The 9,855-nt window shown below is 26.5% G+C and overlaps 2 protein-coding genes across 2 annotated transcripts; both read right to left on the reverse strand.

The window, feature by feature from the left end:
* Positions 1–3,063: 3,063 nt before the first annotated feature.
* OCT59_016446 (uncharacterized protein) lies at positions 3,064–4,784 on the reverse strand (the record flags this gene model as incomplete). The annotated part of the gene is made up of 3 exons (XM_066132479.1): positions 3,064–3,674; positions 3,755–4,678; positions 4,772–4,784. The coding sequence occupies 3 exons, from the start codon at positions 4,782–4,784 to the stop codon at positions 3,064–3,066; spliced, it is 1,548 nt and encodes a 515-aa protein (XP_066003457.1).
* Positions 4,785–7,829: 3,045 nt separating this feature from the next.
* On the reverse strand, positions 7,830–9,176 carry OCT59_016447 (uncharacterized protein; the record flags this gene model as incomplete). The annotated part of the gene is made up of 3 exons (XM_066132480.1): positions 7,830–8,105; positions 8,186–8,794; positions 8,976–9,176. The coding sequence occupies 3 exons, from the start codon at positions 9,174–9,176 to the stop codon at positions 7,830–7,832; spliced, it is 1,086 nt and encodes a 361-aa protein (XP_066003458.1).
* Positions 9,177–9,855: the final 679 nt, after the last annotated feature.

Genomic DNA, 9,855 nt, shown 5'->3' on the forward strand with positions numbered 1-9,855 from the left:
CATTGCTATATCAAAATTCTCCCTAATTGAAAAAGATAAAGTAAATATCTTTTTTTCTTTTTTCTTATTATTAAACACCTTTTAAATGCCTTTATTAATATGAAAATAATATTTATATAAAATACATTATGCATAAAAGTATTGATCACAAGTATAAGAATTGCATCATTGCATATTATATGACAAACAAATTTTGTATAACTGGAATGTACACAGCGAAATTCAATAAACCAGATCTATCAGTTCTACTAAAAATATCTGGTTTATCGAAATATCTGGTATAGCAAAAAAATTTCAATATACTGAAAATCTATTATACAAAAAATTTTCATCCTAATAAAACTAATATATGCTATAATTTAAGTTTTTCATCTTAGTTCTAAGTCATAAAGTTCATGAAAATGAATATAAAATATTTTTAATTGAAGATATTATATCTTTTCAATAATTAAATATTGGTGTAATTATGAGTAATAATAAAAAACATAGAAAGATTTACTAGAAAAACATGATAAGGAAAACAGACAAATTTACAAGCTACTTAAGCTACTCGCATCATCTCAAACATGATAATCAGATTGGATGCTTTACACTGCGAGATAATTAGACCCTGAGCAATACAAATTTAATAAATTAAATCATCGATAAAAAGGTAACATAGCATCAACTTAATAAATTATCTAAAGTATGCTAATAATTTTGATCCAGTATTAAATAAACGAATCAATAAATAGAGTAAAATAATACCAAAAAGAAAATTTATTAATAATGTACAGACCAAGTGACAAGAGTTCAGTTATATATGTTCTCAAGTAAAAAACATGTATCTTTTAATATTTTATTCTTGGATATTTTAATTATTATGGAATTAAAATGGTCAAAAGAATCTTTTATGATATGATTATGATAAAAGATTTGCAAAAAGTATATTGAATCGAATAGGAAACTTGACAGATTAATTATTAAAATTTAAATTTTAAAATTTTCAAATATTAGATGTATTTATTAAATATTTTTACTAATTAGACAGTATTTTTTTAACGATTAACATTAATAATTAATATATATATATATATATACTATATATATATTTGCTTTGCTCAAAATCCACAGCTATTTATTAACGTACTGTACATCTTTTATTAAAAACACCAAAAGTGTACACTTTTGGAAGCAATAGATAAAATTAAAAATATAATAATATTACTGATTTGTCTAATCATATTGACTTATTAATGGGTTCTGCTGATTATCAGGAAAATACCTACAAATCAAAAAGCACTGATGTATGAGTAACACAGGTCACTGTAACGATTAATTAGCAAAAAGGAATTTATAAATAGTCTATCAAGAAATGAATAGGAATTAATGAATTTAATGTCACTCTTATTAGGGACTGCCAATCAGATACAACCACCCTACTTAACATACTTTCCTCCAGGTTTACAAAAGAAATAAGAATGGTGATCCTTATCATTAATTACAGCCATAGGAAGATTTGGAAGATGGTAAAATTTTACCAGGTTTTACTTTAGAATTGTGGCCTATTGATGATATTATTGCATAGATAATATAATATATGTTATAATAGTTGTTGTTAAATATCTCATTTTTAATATTTCATTATTTTTTAGGAAATAGATTATGAAGAAGATAGTGATGAAGATGATGATGATGAAAAAGTATACCCTTACTGTAAGGCAATGCCTCTCAAATAGTTAAACATATACAAAATAAACATAATTGATGAATGGCACAGAAGATCACCTATCTTGTGTATACCAAAGAGAAAATACCCATGTATTTTAGAAAGATCAGTAAAGAAATTTTATTGTAAAATAATAAATAAGATTTTTAAATATGATTATCATATATTATGCATTTCAGCATTTATAGGATTATATGTATATTTATAGGATTTATGTTATAACTATTCACTTTAATATTTTTATAATATTACTGTTCTTTAATATTTTTATATTTGGGTTTTGAACATTATATAATTTTTTTTTTTTAAAATGTTGAATCATGTACCATTTTATTAGAATATATTTGATCAAACATTAGATATTATATTGCAAATAAATTAAGAATAAAATTAAATAATAAAAGTAAATCAAAATAAACTAAAAATTAAACCAAAATAAAATATCATGAACTAAACATTAAACCAAATAATATACTATAAACCAAAACTAAACTAAAAAGAAAAATAAAAGTAAAATAAAATTGTAAATAATATTATAAATAAGAATAAAATTAAAAAAGAATAAAAAATTAAAATTATTTTCTTTTTAAACTATTAATCCAATAATTTTTTGCTTATGTATAATATAACCTTATCGAACTTCTTCTTTATTGGAATCCAATCCTCACATATGTATTTCTTTATAAAGGTACTATCCATTGATTTCTTTACCAAAGGAATTGACTTTTTTATTCGATCTACTTTTCTTATTTGTATATCTTTTGCTTTATCTGAAAGTTGATTTAATTTGTCCTTTATTTTGGATTCTGAAGTAATTTTATGCCTTTTCTCTTTTCCCATAAAACTTGTTCACATCTTAGTTTCCATATTAATTATTTAATACTAAAATGAACCGAATTAAGATATTAGCTATAAGTATCTGTGCCTCAGTAAGAGATATCTTAAATTCTTTTTGCAATTTTGTTGTTAAGAAAGTTTCAACTTTCACTTCCAATGCCAAGTGTTGGAACTTTTGGAATTTTTCTGACCTTGTAACTTCTAATATATTTTGTAATATATTTCTAATAAAATCTTCACCTTGACATCTAATTTGCTTTTGTTTTAAACACATAATTATAGATTCTTCTGTTGTAATTTCCAAAATTTTTTGCCAAGTCAATTCATAGGCCTGGCATTCAAATAAGTGATTCCATTTCATCTCTTTATAAAGCTTTGGCTTTCTTAATGCTAGAATGAATCCTAAAGGAAGAATTTTATAAAATAGTTTTGCTATAAAAGTCCACAAGTAGTTAATTTGACATTATATAATTATATAATATATATATTTTTTATATTATGACAAAGTAACAAGAAAATTATATTAAAAGGCTTAAATTATTATTTTTTTTTTTACCATATTTATTAATAATTTTTTCTACAGCATGTAACAGGTGCCTCCATTCATAAAGTTTGATGTCTTTCTCCACATTTCTTGGTTTTGCAAATGAATAGGACATCAAATCTTTATATATTTCATCACCATCATTCTTATTTTTACCAACTGTTATTGGTTTATATTCTTCAAGATTACGACGAATTCGATTCTTTTCATCTGAAGTAAGTCTAATTCCTGTTAGACTTTCAAGTAAATTTAGGTAATCCGTTGAAGTGAAATACCATTTATCACATTGTATTTTCTTATCATACCAATAAAGGCAGGAAACAAAAATACCATTTTTAGGCTGTTCAATTAGATCAACAGCTTTAAAAGAAGCCATAATTCGTTTTTTTGCTCTAATATTAAAAAATTGAACCACTCTTCGTCGAACATTCAACTCTTCTTGAGACCATGACTGTGTCATATCATTATGATTTCCATCAAAGGAAATTCGGACACCATTAAGCAAATCAGTCAAACTTTCCAAGGTAAAGATTCGAATCTTATGTTTATGATCTGTAGGACGGCTTGACTGAACTATAGGTTGTTCTGTAGATACATTAATAAAAGAAAAAAATAATAATTTAATAATGTACTATAAGATAAATTATAAAACTTTTTATACGTACCATCTGAAATTGATGCATCTAAGATTGATGCATCTGAAATTGATGCATTTGAAATTGATGAAATTGATACATCTGAAATTGATGCATCTGAAATTGTTGACAAATTTGAAGTTATTGGATAATTATCGTAAGGAATCTCAGATGAATTGTTATTATCGCTTAATGCATTTGAAATTGATGAAATTGATACATCTGAAATTGATGCATCTGTAATTGTTGACAAATCTGAAGTTATCGGATAATAACAATAATTATCATAAGGAATCTCAGATGAATTGTTATTATCACTTAATGCATTTGAAATTGATGAAATTGATACATCTGAAATTGATGCATCTGTAATCGTTGACAAATCTGAAGTTATCGGATAATAACAATAATTATCATAAGGAATCTCAGATGAATTGTTATTATCACTTAATATTGATGAAATTGATACATCTGAAATTGTTGACAAATTTGAAGTTATTGGATAATTATGATAAGGAATCTCAGATGAATTATTATTATCGCTAAATGCATTTGAAATTATTGTTGACAAATCTGAAGTTATTGGATAATTATCATAAGGAATTTCAGATGAATTGTTATGATTGCTTAATGCATTTGAAATTATTGTTGACAAATCTGAAGTTATCAGATAATTATCATGAGGAATCTCAGATGAATTGTTTTTATCGCTTAATGCATTTGAAATTGATGAAATTGATACATTTGAAATTGATGCATCTGAAATTGTTGACAAATCTGAAGTTATTGGATAATAACAATAATTATCATAAGGAATCTCAGATGAATTGTTATTATCACTTAATGCATTTGAAATTGATGAAATTGATACATCTGAAATTGTTGACAAATCTGAAGTTATCGGATAATAGCAATAATTATCATAAGGAATCTCAGATAAAGTTAATGAATAATCTATAAAATTTTTTAAAAAATATATAATTAATTTTTATCAATTTGAGACGAACATAAATTTATATTACATAAAAAATATATATATATATATACCAATTATATTCATTGTAAAAGGAGAGAAGAGATAAAAAAAGAGAGGATAGGTTATTTGGAAATAATAAAAATGAGGTGGGAAGAGAAGGAAATGGGACAAAAGAGAGAGGATGAATTTTTTTAAAGATTTTTTTTGGGTGGAATGGAAAGGTATTTTATATAAAAAATTATGTCATACAAAAGATTTTTTCCCACGGAGTTTGCTATAGTCAGAGTATCTCAGAGCATCAGAGTATAAAAAATTTTGTGTCATGACTCATTCTCATAACACGCTTTGAGAGTTGAGACGCGATTTATATATTAGAAATATATTATTTTTGAGTCATACAAAGGGAGTTTGCAAATAAATAGAGATTTTTTAGTAAAAGAATTTTTAGATGACTCAATGACTCATGATTATTGATCATTTTATACATGAGGTCATGCATAATACGCTTTTATACATGAGACAATTGAGACGCGATTTATATATTAGAAATATATTGGATTTTTTCCCATGTTTGCAAATCAATATAGATTTTTCAGTAAAAAAATTTTTAGATGACTCTGATTATTGATCATGTACATGCAAATATGAGTAATAATGAAAAACGTAGAGTAATTTTAAATAATATTGTCATATTTATTAATTTTTTGTAAGATTTTTTTTTTCTTTTTTGGTAAAAAAAAAATGACACTATATGAATTAAAAATTATAATTTGTCATTATTTCTGAATAAAGCTACTTTTTATTGATTTTTACCATATGATTACTATATATGATATATATATTATACTAATAAATTTTTTCTATTGTTTGTAGTAGAGAAACTGCGTTTAAATTAAATAGATTGTAAAGAAAATTCTGATTTTTTTGTTCTAATGCAACTCAGTATAAATTATAATAAATTAAAGAACTTGTTTATTTAATATTTCGTGCGAAAAATGAAAAACTCTTTTCCCGATTCCTTGTACAAAATTTTTTCATCAGATAACGTACTAAATAGAAGGAGTTAATAAAGCCAAAATGGAGTCGAATTATACAAGAGAACAGAATGTAAACAGGTATTATGAAGATGTAAGTCGATTATTAAAAGTCGTTTTCGAAAATAGGAAAAGAGACTAAGTATATTACTTATTATTGAAGTGTTATGCACACATGTATGAATTTGACATTATTCCTAATTTGTTAATCATGAAGTCGCAGTAATAATTTAGTTGAAGAAAATTAAGATAAGTCAAATAAACGGTTTAGGAAAAAAATGTTCTCTGATCGGTTACGTCATCATACATTAATCAACACTCTGGAAGTATTTGATCGTCTCAACTTTGTGAACCGAGTTCACGAAATGAACAACTGAGTTCACGAAGCAATAAAGAAAATTCATTTACTAGGAAAATGCTCAAGGCGTGTAGATAACTGTCTAAATATGCATTTCATGTGTAATCCTTCTTTGTAACTCTCTTCGGAAACGAGAAACACTGACTTAATAATCAAATGGTGTATGCATTCCCGTATTTCCGTCCAAATTTTCTACTTTGTATTCTTTGTTCTTATATGGTTTCGATCATAAGAGCATTTCTTACAATGAAATTTGTATACAAATTTATATTTGATAAGGTAAACGACATACGTTATGGATTCCGTTACATGATCTTGTTACAGCTAAATATACAAAGTGAGGTGAAATGGACATTGGTGAACTGATTAAAAGCTACTTCGTTGGTGTAGTCTATATTATATAATTATGACTAATAAAAAAAGTGTGATTAGTGATAAAGTTGGTGAAAACTGAAAAAGACAAATCAAGTTTATGATTTTATTATCCAACTTCAGTTCTTGATACTAAGTGAAATGATTATACGTGCAAACCCATAGAGCCGTGAAAATCTTTATTCTATTCGAAAAAATAGGGATGGATAAGATATATCAATTTTGATGATGATACTGAATCTACAGATTCGAATCACTCAATCTACGGTAAAAAATGAAAAAATACATATATTAAAAAAAAAATAATGAAAATATTTCAAAGAAACTGAGTTTTTTTTTGTTCGGGTTAGTCTCTAAAGAGAACGTTTCCAAAGGAAACTCAGAGGACAAAGAAACTGATTTCTTATGAAACCGGGCAAGACTCGTATTATTAATTGAAATATTTTTTTCATTTCAAAATTCATAGTAAACTACTTTTTTTAAGATACAATTCGTCTAAGAACTGCAGCAAATTCAAATCTAAAGTCAACCTATTATTGTCCGTAGCGAAGCAAAGGACTATAGCCCTGTTCATTTCTAGATCGGACCGGATTGATCGCAAATTTGTACCCCAAAATAATTGGTTACTGATGCGGTCAGCGGTCAGTCAAGCCGATCTACAAAAATTGGTGTTTTTCCCTGATCGATTTTATAATAAACATAATAAACAACAACTACGTGTTTTTGCCCTATAAGCTATTATGGATATATAAACCAATCCGATCAATCAAAAATTGTGCTCAATTGTAACTATGATCTGATTGGTTATACATTTTTTCGGTCAATCCGATACGATCTAAAAATGAACAGGGCTTATATATGTCTAACGCACTACGAAAAATGATCGATCAATCGATCATGTAAATTTCTTGTCCCTCACATGATCGGTAGCCAATGAAATCGCAAAGATTAGACGGTTCCGTTTCCTGGTAACTAAAAATACAACGTAATAAATTAAAGATATCATCCATGGCCGGAATGAGATATGCTTACTATCTAGTAACTTTCGAGCCGATTCAAACAAAAAATTACATTAATAAATGTCTAGTCCAATGAAATCAAATACATATCATATAATATACATTTTATCTAACCGTTCAAGAAGAATACATAACACAATAAAATAAAATGTATGATAATTTTATATTTGGTAAGATGCAAAAAATGTACAAAAAAATTTTTTCTTTTCCTAAAAATGGAATAAAGAGCATTTAATTTTTATTTGATAACATTTAGATCTCTTTACATAAGAAATAAAATAAAACTGAGATAACGAGGTCGTTAAGTTGATTAACTAATCAAAATCTAATTATAAATATGATATAGTTAAATAAAAATGATCGTATTCATGTTTAATTGTCTTAACTTGTCATTGGTTTGATAAAGCTCTTCGATTTTTTGCTCAATTAACTCTTTTTTGCTTAATCCACGTTTTATTTTTTCCAACTCATTACTAAATTCCTTAGAAGTAGAAGGAAGATTTGTAAAGAGTTGACGTAGTTCACTATTTCTTTGTTTACACTTATTAGAAAATTTACTTTTACTCTTTAACTCGTCTCTAAACGTCTTAACTAATGTTTCCATTTGCTGGATAAGTTGAACCTGAGCTTGAATTTCTGGAATATTTTTTAATTCTTTTCAAATCTACTTCCGAAATTTTCTTTTTGCGTTTCTAACTCTACCTTTAATTCCTTAAGATTTTTGCTCAACAATAAAATTGTATTCTCCATCTCTTCGACATTGATACAGATATTTGGGAAAATAAGCCTTTGACTCTTGAAGACTTTATAGTTAGCATTAAATAACTCAACTTTTCCGTTTTGTAATTCCAGAGCATTCTTAACTCTAGAACAAATTTCTAAATCTTCATTTTCTTGAATAAGCTTGAGCAAAGATGCATAAACTTCGTTAAAAGAAGGTAAGATATTATTATTATCATATATTAGATATTCTTGAAATGCTTTATTGCTTTCGGTAATAGACCTTATTTTAGAGTAATTGCTTACAGCCGTGACTAATCCTCCTAAAGCTTTAGGAATTCCGAAAGTTAGTTCAATCTCTCCCACACTATTTACAGCTCTACCAACTTCTTCGATAGCGGCATAACCACTAGAACCTGCTAATTCATTATAACAATTTTGTAACTCTTTAATGGTTCTTTGTCGACAATTTAAAAAAGTTTTTTTGGATTCCAAAAATTCATTGGCTTTAACGATAATCTCTTTTTCAAATTTTTCTCTATCTTCTTTTTTCCTCCCTATAATTTTCTCATATTTTTTTTGCCAATTAGTCTACCCGGTCTTGAGTGATTTCCAATGAGTAATAATATTCATCAACTTCTTTGCGCTTTTTAAAAATTTGTTCTAAGACAACTAAACAATAAATCTCGCTGGCTACTTCTCTCCAATTAGTATCGCAATGAATAGTTATAATTTCGCTGCGAATTTTTACTTCCGAAAAAAAGTTATTTACTTCTTGTTTTTGTTTTTCAGCCTCTTCTTGGATATTAGCATTCGTATAGATGGTACCACCCACGACTATTACTAGTTGGTTTGAACTAGTAAGAAAAGGAAAGGAAAGAGCCCAATTTTCATTATGTATAATATCAGCTTTAACATTAGGGTCATTAATAAAAAGAGACCATATCCACCCCCTATACCATATCGTCCCCATTTCATATTAGCCTTTGTAAGTAAATCCTGAAGAAACTCACTTTGGCTTAATAAATTTACAAAATTTTCATCTCTTGGAGTATTTTATTAGGCTTGTATCCAACTAAAAGTGATTTTTTAAAAAGATATTAGTTGATTCTCATTATACCATACTTTAATAAGATAAATTCCGCTTGTCCGTATCACCTTACATTCTTACAAGGCTTATCATTATGCATAATTTATTTGTGAGACAGGGAACAAGCTCAAAGTGTCATTTTCATTTTTCCGGAATTAGTAGTCGGCAAAACCCTGAACCAACCTTATCTAGCTAAATACGCATAATGTATGACAGAATAAAGTGCCCCTTTAATACGTTCTTTGAACCTTAATCTTACATGGCTCGTGATGCATGCATTCGATAAAAATTTCTAGGTGCTGTGAGGACAAAATTATTATGGTTAGTTTAATGGCACAGTTTAATATTTTTTTTAGTATATAATTTAATTTAATTTTAGTTTTTAAATTAGAAATTTATATAAGTTTATTGGGTTTAGGTCCGCAATAACTCTAAATTATCTGTGGTTATAGAAGATAGGATTTATCACATTATTATAAAAAGAACTTGCATATCGGCGGATTTGCGTAATTTGACTATAATAAATTTATTATAATAAATGGTTCTCTTAAATCCGCTGATA

The sequence above is a fragment of the Rhizophagus irregularis genome, chromosome 24, assembly GCF_026210795.1.
Source record: "Rhizophagus irregularis chromosome 24, complete sequence".
Lineage (NCBI taxonomy): Eukaryota > Fungi > Glomeromycota > Glomeromycetes > Glomerales > Glomeraceae > Rhizophagus > Rhizophagus irregularis.